The following is a 17,658-nucleotide window of genomic DNA, read 5'->3' on the forward strand; positions in this document are numbered from 1 at the left end:
ATAAAAGACCGTAAAAAGCACTAAGAATTCTAGGATAGTCTTGGAAAAAAGTTTAAATGGGCGATCAAAATCAGATAATAATTCTCAAGACTGAATAAGCTAAGCTAGACAATGGGGGATGTATTGTACAGAAAGACAAATCTAATGCGATTTGATTCACTCGATTCCTTTTCATTAATCTTTTTCAATGCCGCCCAAAGTCAAAAACTTAATTACCCTTTTCCTATGGCATCTATACCAAGTGGTGAGACGAGACGAGACCATGGACCAGTTCAACTTAATTTGCGATTTCTCAATAATTCTCGAGTAATAAAATTGATTTTTAAGTGGTTGCCTGTTGCTTTTATGGGTTGCGTAAAACTAACAAACTACACTTTATATAATCGTTATTCAATACGAAAAGGCCAAGCTAGCTGCCTCAGGAATGAGATATTTAGACAATTAGACACACGTAAGCATGTTGCATGCAAAGCTAAATACAAATTTTCGTATCCCATTCTACGCGGCACGTACTGTATGGTTAATTTAAAGGCTCCAATAAAATCATATTTATATATAATTTTTTTTCATTTTACAAAATAAGTGACCAATTTGGGGTTATTGGACACACTGCCAAGGAACAAATACAGCTGTATCCTGTAATATTTGTATATTATTCAAGACTCGAAGCCCACAATTAATAATCACCCAACTTTCCCTCCAACAACAAGTGCTTCCCCATAATTGCTCTACTACTAAAGCCACTGTCCCTGAAGGCAGGCATCTCAACCGTTCATCAAATAAAATCCTACGGTCGGAAGCCACCCACCACTGCTGACATATACCACTATTAGAAATTCTTCCATCTTAAGTTAAATCCAAACAGATTGTTGTTGATTATGATCTCTCTCAGTGTTGATTAAATCTAAGGTTCAGATGAAAAGCTTATCGTTTACTAAAATCTTATCATTTAAAGTTAAATCCAAACAGCTTATCGTTTACTAACGCCAGCCCTCCGTTTTACTGAAAAGCACCTGCACACAGACCTGAAAAGTGCAAACCCATCAGGGGCATTTCAGTCATTTTCTCAATTGAAATTCTAATAGGACCATAACAAGCATAGAAACCGAGGACTTCATTCAACCAGTTCCATTATGCTCCGTCACCATGTGCCCTTTCTGCTATTTCCTCTCTGTCTCTCTGCAACGTCTTTAATATTTGTTTTTTTTTTCCCGAAATTATTTATATTAATTAATTAATTAATTAATTAATTTGTTTTCCTCAAAACCTGAGACTACCAGAACTCAACCAAAGCCATAGCTGCTGATAAACAAAGTTGATGCAAAGTATTGCATCCTTTTGAATTTTTTATTTTTGATAACAGTAGGATGACGAAGTACCAACAAACCCACATCTTCTTCTATCACTGTACCTTCATCTCTACTTCTTCACAAACCAGAAACTGAAAGCCCCATCTCATCTGCAAATTAAACAAAAAAAGAGTCTTTTTTCGCCTTTTTTTTGGTGTGTTTTAAATGCGATGGAAGAGCCCCTCAAAAGACCCACAAAGAGAAGAGGGTTCTACGTGGAAATGAGGCTACTGCACAAAAATGGAAGGCAACAACAACAGCTAGAGAAAAATTCTTGCTTCAAATATTACAAATGGGTTCTTTGGTTCTCTCTGACACTCTATTTCTTCAGCTCCTATTTCATCAGCCACAACAAGCCCATCCCTTTGTCAAGAACTCATTTTTCTAATTCCAAATCTAACCTTCCGTCTCGTGCCCTCATTGAATCCGTCAACACAACATCTCTTCAACATCCAACTAGAGGTATTAGTTATTACCTACTGTTAATGTTACCCATAGCATTATGTGTGTGTACACTTTGACTAATTTGTTGATAAACAGGGGCTTTAGAGGATTTGAAGATATATGTGTACGAGCTGCCATCAAAATACAACACGGATTGGCTATCGAACGAGCGATGCAGCAACCATTTGTTTGCTTCAGAGGTGGCAATTCACAGGGCACTTTTAAACGACGACGTCATACGGACATTTGACCCGTATGAAGCTGACTTCTTCTTCGTCCCCGTTTATGTGTCCTGTAACTTCAGCACCGTGAATGGGTTCCCCGCCATTGGCCACGCTCGCACTCTCATTTCCTCCGCCATTCAGCTCATCTCTTCTCAGTACCCTTTCTGGAACCGAACCCACGGCTCCGATCACGTGTTTGTTGCTTCCCACGACTATGGTGCTTGCTTCCATGCAATGGTAACAACAAAATTGAAAATGCTTATTGGGAAAAAAAATTGTTTTATTTTATGGATTTTTGACTGTTCTGTTTTTGTAAAGGAGGACAGAGCCATTGCAGACGGGATTCCAGAGTTTTTAAAGAAATCAATTATTCTACAGACTTTTGGAGTCAAATATCAACACCCCTGTCAAGAAGTTGAAAATGTAGTAATCCCACCGTACGTTTCGCCGGTAAGTGTACGGAAGACTTTGGAAAAAGCTCCGGTGAGTGGCCGTCGTGACATCCAGGTGTTCTTTCGGGGTAAAATGGAAGTGCACCCGAAGAACGTTAGTGGGCGATTTTACAGCAAGTAATTATCACATAATCATGGTTCTTTGATTGTTTTAGGGTTTTGTAATTACGTATTTACCCTTGGTTAATTGTTTTCAGGAGGGTGAGAACGGTCATATGGAGAAAATATAATGGCGACCGGAGGTTTTATCTTCAGAGGCATAGATTTGCCGGTTACCAGTCAGAAATTGTCCGGTCTGTGTTCTGTTTGTGCCCTCTCGGGTGGGCCCCGTGGAGTCCGAGGCTGGTTGAATCGGTCGTGTTAGGATGCGTGCCGGTAATCATTGCAGATGGTATCCGGTTGCCCTTCCCTGACGCCGTTAAGTGGTCTGATATATCCCTAACGGTGGCCGAAAAGGACGTGGCAAAGCTGGGACCGATCCTTGACCACGTGGCTGCTACGAATTTGACTATTATTCAGAAGAACTTGTGGGACCCGGATGTTAGGCGGGCCCTGCTGTTCAACGATCACGTCCAAGAAGGGGATGCCACGTGGCAGGTCATTCGAGCTTTGTCGCAGAAGCTAGACAGGTCGTACAGGAGGTCAGAGGTTTCTGTCCAATGAGATGGTGCCACGTGGTTTTCCGTGATTGGAAGCTCGGATTAGCCAGCTAAGATGCTGCTTGTCCCACGTGGATGCGCCTCCATGGACAATAATGGAGTACAGCTGGAGTTTTATTGCCTGTTCGGCTGGGAAATGATCAGAGGATGGAATTTTTATACAGCGTGGTGGGGACCACTTAGATCAGGGAGAGTAGATTTTTGGTAGATTTTTAGTAGGATGGCATGTGAATACTGGCTGATATGGTTGACGGTGATTGGATCTTTTTGCGGTTAAAAAATGATTTGGAATATTTGCGATACTTACTTTGTATATAGGAAAGAGAAATTTTTTTATTTTTTTTTTGGGGTCAAATTATTGTATAAAAAAAGAATAATAATAATACAAACGTGGTTCACGCTGACACTGTCTTGTGTAGATCACAGATTAATACGTTCTGCATTTTATTTTAATTTTGTTTTTAAATTCTTGTATAATAACGTCGTTGGGTTTTGATGATTGATATTGGGCTTGGCAATTAACTGTTTGAAATTTGTACGGATTTTATGCAAGTAATTTGTCAAATGGGTTGTTAATTTGCTCATATGAAGTGTTTTTTTGAGTCTATATAGACAACTCTTTTCTGAAAAATAAGTAAGAGTATTTTGCACTCAATTGAATGTACTTATCAAAAGAAAAAGAAAAAGAATTAGACATAATTTTTATATTTCATTGTGGTCGTGAGATAGGAAATCTAAAAATTTTCTCTGATGAAGTAAAGATTGTGAGATGCGCTTAAAAAGGGGGCACTGACACACTACTATAATGGCTATTGGAGTGAGGAAAGAATTGGGAAAAGCAAAAGGGGCTTTAAAAATTAGAACTTTGATTGAAAATGGAGAAAAAAGTTGAAAATTTTCTGCAAAATTAGGACGAGCAAAGGGGAAAGTAGACAGAGACGAAGTTAAAAGACAGGACATGGCGACAGCTGCGTTGCGTCAGAGGCTTTAAATATGGGATGGCGTAATAGCGTGGGGGGTGTCAGTAGTGGTCACGGTTCACGGACGGTCGTTTTTAGAAAACAAACCGAGCCAAACCCAATCGTGCATACTGCATCCTGACTTGGAACTGCAACTAGAAAACCAAAAACAAAACCAAAATATTCGGTTTTCCGAATTTCGGAGATTTCTTTTTTCTTTGTGTGTTAATGTCAGTTGCTGCAACGGCTCTTCTTTCTTTATTTCCGTGTCGTCAATATTTAAAGGGTTCCTCGCTGTAATTTTTTTATAATATCAATAATATTTTTAATTATGTACCATTAAATTTAATTAATAGCACACAATATTTACAGTAAAAATAAAAATAATGGTAAAATATTAACATGGGTGGAGAATTTTATAAAATAACAATGACCACCCTTAAAATTTAAAATAATTTTATTTAAATAATATATTTTATTTAAAATTACTTTTCACCTCTCCTTTAAATTTGTAATATGATAATCTCTTTTAAATAAATCTTTCAAAATCAGTTACCATTAAGTATAAAATATAATATCAAGTAGGTTATTTAACACAAAGTCTTGTAATAATTTATATTATATGAATTTAATTACAAACCATTAATACCTAAACAATAATGATAATAGAAAGCATTGCAATAAACTATATGAGTCACAACAAATGAGAAATATTTTATTCACCAATTATTATTGAAAAATATATATATGTCTATATAACTATAGAGTGAGAAATATTTTGATTTAAATTTTAATCAAAAAATTAAACTATTTATTTCATGCAATTCAATGGTGGAGGATATATCATTATGAAATGGTGTTTTGACTTTCAATATCAACCATAAGACTATGAGATATTAGTGGCTCAAATATTGTGCCAAAATTTTAAGTTAAAGTATCCCAAACCATATCTTTATAATGGAAGTATAAAAACATACAATGATTTTTTTTCCTCATTTTGTCTATTAAATATTATTTGATGTAATATTTTATTTATTGTCACTATTAATTATCATAGTAAAAGTAATGACTCTTCGTAGCATAAAAATTTTATAATTACTATCAAAGAATAACAATAAAATAATCTTTTATGATTCATAAACTAAAATTAATTAGGAATATATGTTAGATTTAACTTTTATGAATTAACAATGTGACATTTGAAAATAAAATGAAAACAAGCTTGTGAAAGTTAAATTTTATAAGGCTGAGATAATTTCCTACCATGTCAATAAAAATCTAAAAATATAAATAATTTTCTTTCACTTTTTTTCCCACGTAAATATTATTGGAGGCAATATTTTATTTATTGTCACTATTAATTATCATAACAAAAGTAAGGATTCTTAATAACATAAAATTTTATAATTACAATCAAAGGATATCAATAAAATAATATTTCACAATTCATAAACTAAAGCTCATTAAGAATATATATTAGATTTAACTTTTATGAAATTAACAAAGTGATATTTAAAAATATATAGGCTTATAAAACTTAAAATTCCTACCATATAAGGATATTAATTGTAAGATAAATATAAAGTGCAGAGAATAAGTATGTTAAATGGGTGTTAAAAATAATATATACTTCATGATCAATTATACAATGGCCCTTAATATTATATAAAATAATGAGTATTTTAATATACGATATTAAATTTTATTAAAACATGTGTTATCAAGTAATTTTTATGTTACAAGCAATCTCAACAATGAGTTTATTGATGTAACTATGACATTTACTTAAGTATATATACTTAGTTGTGTCATTTATTACTATTATATCATATATAAATTTTACAATTGCAACTTATTTATTTGATTTGTGTTAAATAACCTACCATTATATTTTATACTTAATGGTAATAGATTTTGGAAGATTTATTTAAAAAAGATTATCGCATTTTAAATTTAAAGGAGGATTGAAAAATAATTTTAAATAAAATATACTATTTAAATAAAATTATTTCAAACTCTAAGGGTGGTCATTGTTATTTTATAAAATTATCCACCCATATTAACCTTTTACCATTATTTTTATTTTTATTTTTACTGCAAATATTATGTACCATTAATTAAATCTAATGATACACAATTAAAAATATTATTAGTGCTGTAAAAAAATTACAACATCAGGAACCCATATTTAAATGGGTCAAATCTTAAATGGATTTTGTTTAAGAGGGCGCCGCCGGTGGCTAATGTTATGGGATTGGCTTTATTGTTAGGTTTCGTGAACTCAACTCATTGACTTCAGTTTGTCCAGATCCGCAAGTGATTAAAGTATGAGAAATAAAATGGGATTTTAAGGCACAATTATAATAAGTAGGCTGGTCAAGATTTTGAAGTATAAATCAGACGCTCAATGGAATAAGTTTTATTTGACTAACTAATTAATAATCTGACCTAACAACTTTTTTTATTCTGTAAGTTCGTACATATAAGCTGTAGAAATAATTTTGTAGTAATTTTTTCTTTTATTTTCTCTATAGAAATCATTTTAAAAGGCATCTAAAAATATATTTTTTAAAACATGACATGAAAAGCCCATTACTCCGATATCGAAGGAAAAGATTGGGGGAAAAAAAATCCGACCTGCCGGATTCGAACCAGCGACCTAAGGATATACTGTTGAAATTCCACTACAGTCCTCCGCTCTGCCAACTGAGCTAAGGTCGGCTTGTTGCACATTCGTACTTTGATTTTTAAGATAATGAATTACAATAATGTATTCTGGTTTTATGATTGAATTGGGCCAACACTTTTGTGATGCTGGAACCAAGACTCCACCTGTATATTCGTGATTACTCTGTTTTCTGGATGCGGCACTGTTTTGTTTCAAGGAGTGGGTGTTTTAAGTAATCCATGGAGTACTGTCAGAATTTTTCTAGTTTGGCTCAGAAGCTAAGTAGTTTTATTTTTTTGGGCTTTCCAGCATTTGTAGCGAAATTATCCTTGGCCCAGCAGTCCATCACTCCTGCAGTCACAGCTTGCATATCCGCCGGCTGCTTCTTCTTCTTTAATATCCTTTTTTATTTGCCTCGATCTTACTTAGGTTTGATCTATATTGATAATCTAGGTAAGGATATGTTATGACTAGGTATGGCTTAAATATAAACGAATAAGACGGTCACCTAAGGCCCCATTGTAAGAAGATCTTATTTTTTGAGTATTTAATTAATAATTCTCTAACTAATATTAAAAAAATTAGGTATTATAGGAAAGTCTATTAAACATTTTTAAATTAATAATTATCACATAATTAAGAATTATTTTTATAGAAAATCTATATTTAGTAACCTTATTGTTAAAGAAATATAATTAATAATATTGTCTAACCATTAATTCATTTATTATTGATTTTTACAAGAAAAATAAATAAATTCTTTACCTTTTTGGTTTCTTAAAAAAAGAAAAACTTGATTATTTAACATTAGAATCTTTGACTTTGAGTATTCCTTTTAATTTCTATTAAAAACCTTATAATCTAAAAAATTTATACACTAGATCATTTAAAAAAGAAAAAATTAGTTTCCCGAAATAGAAAGTCTACATACATTATGTGATCTTCAATTTGTCATCTCAACTTTCTACGTACCATTCTAAATATTATATTTGAAAATAGTATTGTTCTTATTTATTTGTTTGTTTGTTTGTTTTTGTAGGAATTCTAATGGAAGTGAACTTTTAGATTCTATTTTTGAAATATTTTAGGACGTTCTTCATTATTGTTGAAATTTAAAAATATAATATGGCATGCTTTTGAGCTCTTTTATTTATTTATTTTTTAATATTGAAGTTGTTGAATAAAAAGAGACCTCATAAAAAAGTTTGCTTAAGGCCCTAGATACTCTAAAGTCGGTCTTGGTTGTGACCCATAATAAATTGTTTACGTATAGTCAATTACCACAGTGAAATTTTATTCTCACGTAGAAAAAATCTTTTGTATAGTAGAAGTAATACAATTAACCTGTGGTAATAGAAGTCTGATTTTATTTTGTTTGTAATATGATTATAAATTTATCTAGCAGTTTTTTAACATGTATACATACATACATAACAAGAAATTACTGAATGATTGTATGAATGATGTGATACTTTCAATGCAAATGAGATTTTGTCCAACTTTGGGAGTTAAATCCGCAAAACTCAACTTAACAATGCGAAGTTTGGATCTCAACACTCAACTATCAAATTGAGCATCATGAGCTCCGTATGAAAAAGTTGAATTTCTTTGGATGAATGAACTTAATCAGTAACGTGTCGTCAATTGATTATATGGTACTTCACAGTTGCTATTATATGAAGTATGCCATATATATAATCCAGTCATCCTTTATCCGTCTGTTTCTTTGAAGGAGCCATGACTCAGAATTGATTGCTTGACCTCGACTGACCATAACAGCTTGTGGTCTTGCTAAAGGTTGGTTGGATAGCAAACAATGCTATCAGCAGTTTCCACATGGCACGCAGAGCTGCCCCTCAAGATCGAACCAAATACTGAGTGCATACATATCCTTACAGGTTGTTTGGGTTCTTCTTATTTTAGAAAAATGGGTAGCTTGGATATCACATTTGATGATAATTACTTTCTTGGCTATATTTCGAATTTATTATAAGTATTTGTTTAGCATTTAGTAGCTGATCTATTCCTTTATGTGAAGTTATTAACCTCTCCATTCATACTAAAAAGAAGATTCTCTTTGTTTTTAGTAAATTGAAATTTTAATGGGATAAATGTTCATTTAATCCTTATAATTAAGTTTATAGATAATTTAATTTTTTAAAATCACTCTTGTATATACTCTCATAACCGTTCAATATAAACTTTTCAAGGATTAAATAGTATTTTTTATATAAATTGAAGTTGAAACAAATTTGGTATGTAGCAGGTGAAAAATAGATGATAAACAAGTGGATCTTAAAGGAAACAAATAAATAAAGTAGACTTTTTGATTAACTTTTAAAAAAGTATAGGAATTAACTAAATAATTAGCTGACACTGTAAGGATAGAACTAGAAGGAGCATTTACCCTTTTTATTAATTTATGAATGGTGCCTACTATGTGTAATTTCTTGAACTGACAATTTGTTTTAACATTTTCTTTTTTTTTTTGGTGAAAACTATATTATTAAAGAAAGATTCAACAATATTTTTGGGCGATCATAGACAAAGAAAACGAAAAAAAAAAACGAAGGTGAGGATCTGAATTGCTTGAAGAAGCATCATAAATGTTTTTTGCACTTCCTAAAATGCAAATTTCTTTCGTTAATTTCTTGTGAGAACCTGAATAACAAAAAAAAAAAAAAAACTTTATAACAGTGTATCTCAGTGTCCAAATACTTCCTAGCTCTACCTAAATTGATTTGATTAAAAAAATCCGCTAGTTAAGAGTTCGGCAAAGAAAGCATTATTATTAGTTGATTGATACTTGTTCCTAATTTTTCCTAACAGGGTAGAATTGCAAAGTTCACATGATAAAACTGTTTTTGTCTCCTACATTAGGGCTAGTTAATTAATATTTATAATAAGACTAATTGGAAAGAAATCCTTTCATCAGTGATTGTTAAGAACCTACTTTCCCAGCAAAAAAAAGACAAATCCTCCACTAAAAAAAATAGCTAATCTTTCTCACTACTAAAAGCTAGATGTAGAATCATTTTTTTAATAAGTGTCAATAATATTAATATATGTAAAAATGGACAAATTTTGATCATGAAATAAGAATCCTAAGTAGAGATAAAATTTAATCAGGTGAATGACACAAATAATATATATAGAGTCCTTTGATGTGGGCATTCTTTTTTTTTAGTCGATAAAAAAAAGGATGCCTGCATAAAAAAAATAAATAAATAGAACACTTACACTTGAGAATTTATCTATATGGTGATCTAAGCTATGATATAGGTAATTTTAGAATATTATATATTCGACAACATATACTAAATTTTGTCATATAATATATTTTTTTTCTAAACTTACAACTAAATTAGAAAATTTCGCATCCATTTGTCATGATATGAGAGGAACTTTAGCGAGTCTTCTTTATTAATACAAAATAGAAATTATCGGGTAAAGAATCTTTTGCCTTTAATAAAAAGCCTAATGCTACTCTACTTTTTTATTCAATAACATGTTTTTATTAGAAACTTTATTTCTCTACCTCGCATTTTGTCGTCTGGTTTTGCGAAAGCCTCATCATCAATGGTACTGGTCCATTCGGTCCATTCGAATTTCATTATCAAGTTAAGCTTCTAGGAGCGAGCCAGCAGGCACCCTCGGTCACAATAGTCCAACAATCATTCACGAGTGCAGCTTATTCTTGGTGCAACTTCAATAATGCTAAGTCTCATTCACAAGTGAGCTGCTACTGCTTGCTTGCACTGTGTCTGTATAGATATATTTTCCAATTATCTAATATATTATTGGGCAAATTATTAAATTAAGCCAAAGTTATAAATACAAACATTTAAGAGGCATGATATTAATTCATTATGTCTCTTTCGAATCAAATTTGCTTTATATGAAAAAAAAGAAAGAAGAAAAAAACAATACGTGATGAACAACAAGACAACAAATCCCTTCAAATCCTTGGAGGCTCGGACGCTCAACTACTCCTTGCTCTTTTTCCTTTTGGAAGTGGATCCCATCTCAAGACCTCCATTTACAAAACACACCTTTGATTTTCAATTGTATGCATATAAAAATAACACACACTCACACATGATCAAAGAAGCAAAGCAAACACGAACCCTTAACCCTAATTATTAGCACTCGGGTATTTCGGTATGGTCTCTTTTGGGATCATAGCAATAGTTATAAACCAGGTAGTTCCTCTGAACCCATTGCATTGCGGCAACTTGCTGCTGGCTCAGGACGCCGGAGCCGGACGGCGAGGCCGGGGGTGGGTGGCACCCAGATGACCCGTCGGCGGTGCAACCTGCTATTTTGAAATTTCTGTACTGACCAACAAAAGGTTGGTACTTATAATCGGCTTTGTATCTGCCCTCCTCGGTGGCCCATGATGATGCATCCCATATTGAACCGTACAGATACATTGGTCTTAAGGGAAATGTGGCATCGCTCTTTCTTGGATACCTTCTAATTGGCACATCATCCACGAAGAATCTGAGGGGACAGTCGTATGACAAAATTAATACATGTAGCATCCATATGTCCACACAATCATTCACGTTAGTTCAGAAAAGACAATCATATAAGCCTATAAGTAGAATCTGGAAATATTTTCTCAATCATCAATAATTAAAAACTTTTTGACATCTGTCCCTTGGTGCAAACATGCATGTTTTGTTACTTTGGGCAAGCATCAAATATATGTTATAACAATTGAAATCACACACCCACGTATGTATATATTTAGATATTGAGTCATTCTTAGGTCTTGGAATTTCAGATTTAAAATTCAGAATGAATTTATATCCTTGTAAACTATTTTTTTTTCTTGCTGTTTCACAACGTAGTAACTCGTCCCGAATTAAAAAATTTACAGGCAAATGAAATATTACTAACGGCTGGGAGGGCTTTTCAACATAAAAGGAAATGACTAATTTCGACAAGCGACAACGGAGTTTTGTCTTTTTGCCAGTGTGAAAACGGATGGAATATGCACAGAAATAATTAAAATGGTACTAACATGAGCTCACTTGGGGTCCATAGCACAGCATAGTGATGAAAGTCTTGAGTTGGATCAAACCAGAGATGAAACCTCAATTCTCTTCCTATAAGACGTCCATCACCACTCCCTCTGATGTATACGTTCGTCTGCAAAGTATAGGGCTTATCGGGCGTTGTTCCGAGGAACTCGATATCGACTTCGTCGTGGTTCCCCGGGTGATCTTGGTTGTTTGAAAGCTGCCATTAAATTAATTAATTTAGTGTTCATTTGAGTGCAATCCAAAGATTAAAAATGATTAATTGATTAATTAATTATCTTATTATGGGATTCTTACATAGAGAGAGGTAATTACTCCAGCAGTGTAACCAGGCTGAAGCTTGATGGAAGCACCAAAGTAACCGGACCGATATGAATGAAGTGACTTGAACCCACTTCCTGTTTGCCACAAATTAACAACATTATCAATCATTTATGCAACCAGACAAAATTGGCATATAAAACATAAGGCATGATGAAGTGGGACTTGTATATGTAATATTAGACCTGAGGAGCTATCAAGCCAGATTGTTAAGGTGCCTTGGTCTGCTCTTTGATGCTGAGGACCCCATAAGTTTCTAAATGCCTGATCAAACCCTATTGAATTGATTCTTGAGCTGGGGTAGTAGCCCGGTGAAGGGGGACCCTGACCATTGCTAACTGAAGAAATGGTCATGAGAATGAGAAGAGGAAGAAGGAGATAGAGAATGGAAGCCATTGTAGAATTGATGAATCTTTGTGAGTTCTTGGGGAAGGGTCAGGCTTATAGCATTGGTATAAATAAGGAGATAGAGGGTCCCACAGCACAAATAAGGTGAAAAGTTAGTTGATGGGGAGTTATAAATGATGACAAAAGAGATGAAATATTGGTGATAAATAAGGAGAAAGATTGTTCAGTTTGTGGTTATATGCCTTTTTTTTCCCTTTTGATTTTGTAGTCCTTTTATATGAGAAAACTTGTTAGATTAATATTGTTGACCATTTGGAGAAGCAAAAGCAAAAAATTTCGTGGAGAGAAGGGATCAATGATGGATGTGTTTTATTCATAAATATAAAGAACAATTAATTAAAGTCATTTCTCTTTGAGGAAACCAATTGTGTGGAAGCAAGAGAAAGTTTCTTAATTGAATTTAACTTGTTCATTGATACATGCTAAAAAGTTTAGATGGCTTTCTTGTTAAAGAAAGTGATGATCATGTACTGATCTGTCTGCAAATCTGTTACGATGGCTGTTCTTTAGTGGTCAATTATATAATATCTTTCAATTAATATTATGGTCTGCTGTCATGTTGATTGTCGAACAGTTTTATTGTGAAAATTGATTGGTTTAAAAGCTCATTAAAAGACTATTCCAAAAAAGAAAAAAATTGCTCCTTAAAAATTTTAATTTTCTTCATCTTTTTTTTTTTGTTGCAATTAATCATAAGGAGAGAACCATTACCAAGAATTTACATTAAGCAATGTGATTAGTGAGATGTTTCATTTACTTTTGGTACCTTTTTATTAAATGTACAAAAATGGTTTGGCAAGCTTAGAAATTGATGCATAGTCAAACTCTATCAAGCGCTTGGACCCAACCACCATCATATATCATCAAAGCTTTGTTATTATTTGGGCTATGCCATAACGGATTTTAATCTAGAATATTTTAAAAGATATTATGATTGTAATATATATTCAAGGTTTAAAAAAAATATCTTTGTTACTATAAATTTATTGATGTTTACCACTACAAAATAATATGCTTGATAAGACATGATTTCTAGTATCATAAGGATTTTCTCATAAGAACGTCCACAAATTTAATTAAATACCTTTTAAGTTTTGTAAGCAGGCATATATATTGACCTAAAGCAGATATTTGATAGAACTTTTACATAAATTTGTGATGCCACAATTTGGATATTGTAGCATATTACGAACTCTATCTGTTTCTAGATATTCGAACTGAAATCATCCCACAAAAATACACGAAAGACCCACCCAAAGTTCCAACCTAGTGGTTGGTTCTCCAAGTGTTAGTTATTGCTATCTTTATCTTTGTTTTCATCTTGTATACATTATCCCATTATCATGCTTCGGCTCATAAACTTCCAATTCATTGACATATGAAGCAGTTACTAGATTAACTAATAAAACCACGATTTGTTCAACTGCCAGTGTATGAATAATCTGCTTTCCGTACTTTTTTTTTTAACAGGACGCTGCTGGTAATCCATTCTACCTGAGCTGAGTCTAATTAAGAGTCAAAGTTTTAGTTGATTTTATCATCTCTGCGTAAATTTTTAAACAACAGATTGAAATCTACCGACAACTAACAAAATCTTAAGTTTGACTTAAGCGACTAATGAGATAAAAATGACTATTAATTAATATCTTTAGTCAATTAATGGCAATGGAGGCCATTAAAATGCATAAAAACAGCATCCACCAATGGATTCAAAGCTATTGATCACAGACGTTAAATCTCAAAAAAAGGATGACTTCGCTGCTTTGGTCGGAAAACCGCGGTTGCTTAGAAGCATCACCAAAATATAACGAAAACAGACAAAGAGAATCCTTGTTGGCGACTTCATTAATTACATGATTATTGTTTAATTGGTAATTATCAAATGAAAAGATCGAAAGAATCAGCTTTAAGTCACTGCTTGATTTGATTATTGTACATGCGTGCTAAGTTAATTATTAATGATAAAGGACGATGCTTAATTGGGCAAGTCATTGACAATTTGGCTTCTGGGTGCTCTTCAAATTGTCAACCAAAGTTATTACATATCATGCAATTTCTAGAGTTTAATACATATGCTGTAAATTTGATCCATCTAAATGTTGGATTGCATGTGATATTTCAAAATGGCATTGATTTTTTTTTTTTTTTTTTTTGCCCCCGTTCAGATGCATGTTTGCTATAGCTAGCTAGCACGTGATGTTGCTGGTTCTGGATTTGGTATGTTGTTTCAAAAATTTTAATGTATCTAATGCAAAATTCATTAAGAATGGGGAAAACGTAGAAAACCTCTCTCTTACTATTTCGCTCGTGTTTAAAGTCCATCATCAGAGTCCACTTAATGTTAATAATAATGTTCCAATAATAGTAAATCATTTTCATTCGTTAGATTTGTTTATTCTGAGAAGACCAAATCACCCTTTATAAAAAATATCAAACTATTTAACAACATGATTGTGAGAAAAATTACCAAACAAGAAAGAGTTTTTGGTCATTTCCCTGAATTAATTTTTTTTTTTTTAGTTTTATATAGTCATGGATGCTACTAGGGGTGGGCAAAATCAGGTTCGGATCAACCCGATCGGGTTTCGGGTTGATCGGGTTATGAAAATTCATCCGAACTCAACCCGAACTTAAAACTCGATCCGATCCGATCTGAATTATATTCGGATCGGATCGGGTTATAAATTCGGGTTGAGTTTGGATCGGATCAGATGCGGTTCGAGTTAGATTTGAATCAATTTGAATTATTCAGGTCTATTCGGGTCGGGTACAATTCAACAATACATAATTACCTATTATTAACAACCACCAAATACCAATTAAACATTAATTTTCACACATACATTATATATAATATACATCTATAGCATCACTGTCAAAGGCTCAAATGGGTGTTACAGCATCACTTCCAAAACCCAAAATCAACAGCCAAAATTCAGGTTGTAGCTTACTGGGTTCGAATGGGTGTTGCCGGATTCGAATAGACATTGAATCGGATTGGGTGATGGTGGAGGATTAGAGACATGGAGGTGGCGCAACAGATCCGGTACTTCGTAGCAATAGATCGGCTTCGGTTGGCGTCGAATCTTGCGTTTGGCGTTGGATCTCGGCTTCGGTTGGCGTCAGCTTCGGTTGGCGTCAGCTTCGGTTGTGTGTGTGTTTGTGTTTATTTGGGGGAGGCTGGGGGTTGGCTGTCGGCAGTGGGTTGCGAGCGAGGGAGGCTGTGGGTGGTGGGTGAGTGGCCGTGTACGTGGGTTGGCTGTCGGCAGTGGGCTGTTGATGTCGCCGTGCTGCGTGTGTTGTTGTTAATGTGTTATTTGTGTGTGTTTTTGTAATCGTTTGTGTGTGTGTGTGCCCTTTGTGTGTAGTTCAGTAGTTACAATCGTTTGTGTGTGTGTGCCCGATTTGTGTTTGACTTGTGTTTGTGTGTATTGTGAAATGTGAATATATTGTTTGTGTGTGGTGTGTGTGTTTAGATTTAGGTTTTTTTTTTTAAAGCAACCCGATCGGGTTTTCGGATCGGATCGGATCGGATTTGACCCGATCCAATCACAACCCGATCGGGTTTCACCATCTTCATCCGATCGGGTTTCCTTTATAACCCGATCCGATCCGAACCCGAAATTTTTCGGATCAGATCGGGTCGGGTCGGATATTTTGCCCACCCCTAGATGCTAGGAGATTTGTTGCTTCATCATGTTATTATATATTAATGGTCTCCAATGGCCATAAATTGATTAAACGATATACTAAATATCAATTCAAAATTAGTAGGCGTTCGATAGCTTTCAAAGTTTTATATTTCATATATATATATATATTTCATGATTGATCAATCGACTGCTTCTTTTGTATGTATGATGTGGAGATTAGACAAAAGTGTCTATTGTACTTTTTAGCCGGCCATGGCCTACGTGATTGAATTTGCATGGGACCTTGCTGGCCGACACTTGAATGAAAAGAACTAAACAAACATATTAAGCCAGTCTGCTAGTGTGTGTATATCCATTTATGTATTGAGGCAAGCAATCTGCAATCACTTCGATCGACTAGTCCTTCGCTAATGAAATTACAAATCAATTCATATATTTTAGAAACCCTATGTAGATGTAATAGCCACATTTTGCATGGCAACTTAATTATTAGCAGTTGATCGAGTGTGTTACAATTTTTCTTTTTTTCAAAGTTTTAATTATTGGCTTACATATATTTCGTGTGAGGGATCTCATTAGTTTTCATGTTTTCCTCATTAATAAAGATAATATCAACTAATATAAGAAACCCTACCATTATCCTTTCTATTTAAGGATTTGCTCAATAGTCAATGCCATATTGCCATAGCCAACCTACCCTACTTTTGTTTAAAATACATGTATTAATGAGAGCCTATTGTCCGCTCTCACGCTATATGTATAAAAATATGAAAATTATATAAAGTAGTGGGTTATTATCATCTACAACCTTTATTACTATTATTTTCTTTTTCGAGTTTATATTTATAGTCAGTATAGAGAAAATCTTAAGCTGACAATGACGGGATACGAGAGAGCCTAGAAAGTATTTCTATAAATTATTTGAAATGATAAGGTTAAGAAGAAAAATATTTACACAATATTGGAAATTAAATATTCCCATTAAATGATTCCTTGATTTGAGCTGTTTAAGAATATTATTTTGCAAATTGTGTATTATATAAGTTACCAATACAATAAAATAATTAAAAAAGAGAAAAAGAACAATAGAAAATTGTATATCACCCGATGATACATGATCCTTATTATTAAGCTCCTTGTGTCAAATTTGCACTTGTGTTTTGGATAACAATGCCCTAAATTTTCAATCCTTAAAAGGCCTAATACACATGTTGTATATAAAATGAAATATATCCAAATCTCAATTAATTGTACGGTTCTTAACACATTATCGGGGCTCCCATCATCATAATAAAACAAACCATATAGGTCAAGCATAGATTTTGCTCTTAATTCACGCCATGCTTACCAGATAAAATTAATCATCCCCACCACTAAATATGTGACGTATCATCTGATGTTGAGCCCTAGCCAAGATTAATTAGGTATTCGTTTCGTTCGACTTTGCCCACCTAAAATGTAGCTTTCACGGTA

At 33.4% G+C, this 17,658-nt stretch overlaps 2 protein-coding genes and 1 non-coding gene across 4 annotated transcripts; 1 reads left to right on the forward strand and 2 right to left on the reverse strand.

Moving 5' to 3' along the window:
• Positions 1-1,084: 1,084 nt before the first annotated feature.
• LOC102630485 (probable glucuronoxylan glucuronosyltransferase IRX7) lies at positions 1,085-3,532 on the forward strand. Of its 2 annotated transcripts, none has more exons than XM_006487953.4 (4): positions 1,085-1,811; positions 1,899-2,254; positions 2,336-2,586; positions 2,667-3,532. In XM_006487953.4, exons 1-4 carry the CDS (start codon positions 1,520-1,522, stop codon positions 3,130-3,132), a joined length of 1,365 nt encoding a protein of 454 aa, XP_006488016.1. In that variant the 5' UTR covers positions 1,085-1,519; the 3' UTR covers positions 3,133-3,532. The 2 variants fall into 2 exon arrangements, with proteins under 2 accessions (XP_006488016.1, XP_006488015.1); XM_006487952.4 differs by having other exon boundaries at positions 1,092-1,811; positions 1,890-2,254.
• Positions 3,533-6,718: 3,186 nt separating this feature from the next.
• TRNAY-GUA (transfer RNA tyrosine (anticodon GUA)) lies at positions 6,719-6,808 on the reverse strand. Its single transcript is given in 2 exon segments — positions 6,719-6,754; positions 6,772-6,808. It is a non-coding gene; the product is annotated as a tRNA-Tyr (tRNA).
• Positions 6,809-10,583: 3,775 nt separating this feature from the next.
• LOC102630992 (xyloglucan endotransglucosylase/hydrolase protein 31) lies at positions 10,584-12,698 on the reverse strand. The gene is made up of 4 exons (XM_006487954.2): positions 12,310-12,698; positions 12,101-12,201; positions 11,785-12,002; positions 10,584-11,258 (listed from the first exon to the last, which is right to left on the reverse strand). Exons 1-4 carry the CDS (start codon positions 12,518-12,520, stop codon positions 10,898-10,900), a joined length of 891 nt encoding a protein of 296 aa, XP_006488017.1. The 5' UTR covers positions 12,521-12,698; the 3' UTR covers positions 10,584-10,897.
• Positions 12,699-17,658: the final 4,960 nt, after the last annotated feature.

Source organism: Citrus sinensis, chromosome 8 (assembly GCF_022201045.2).
Source record: "Citrus sinensis cultivar Valencia sweet orange chromosome 8, DVS_A1.0, whole genome shotgun sequence".
Lineage (NCBI taxonomy): Eukaryota > Viridiplantae > Streptophyta > Magnoliopsida > Sapindales > Rutaceae > Citrus > Citrus sinensis.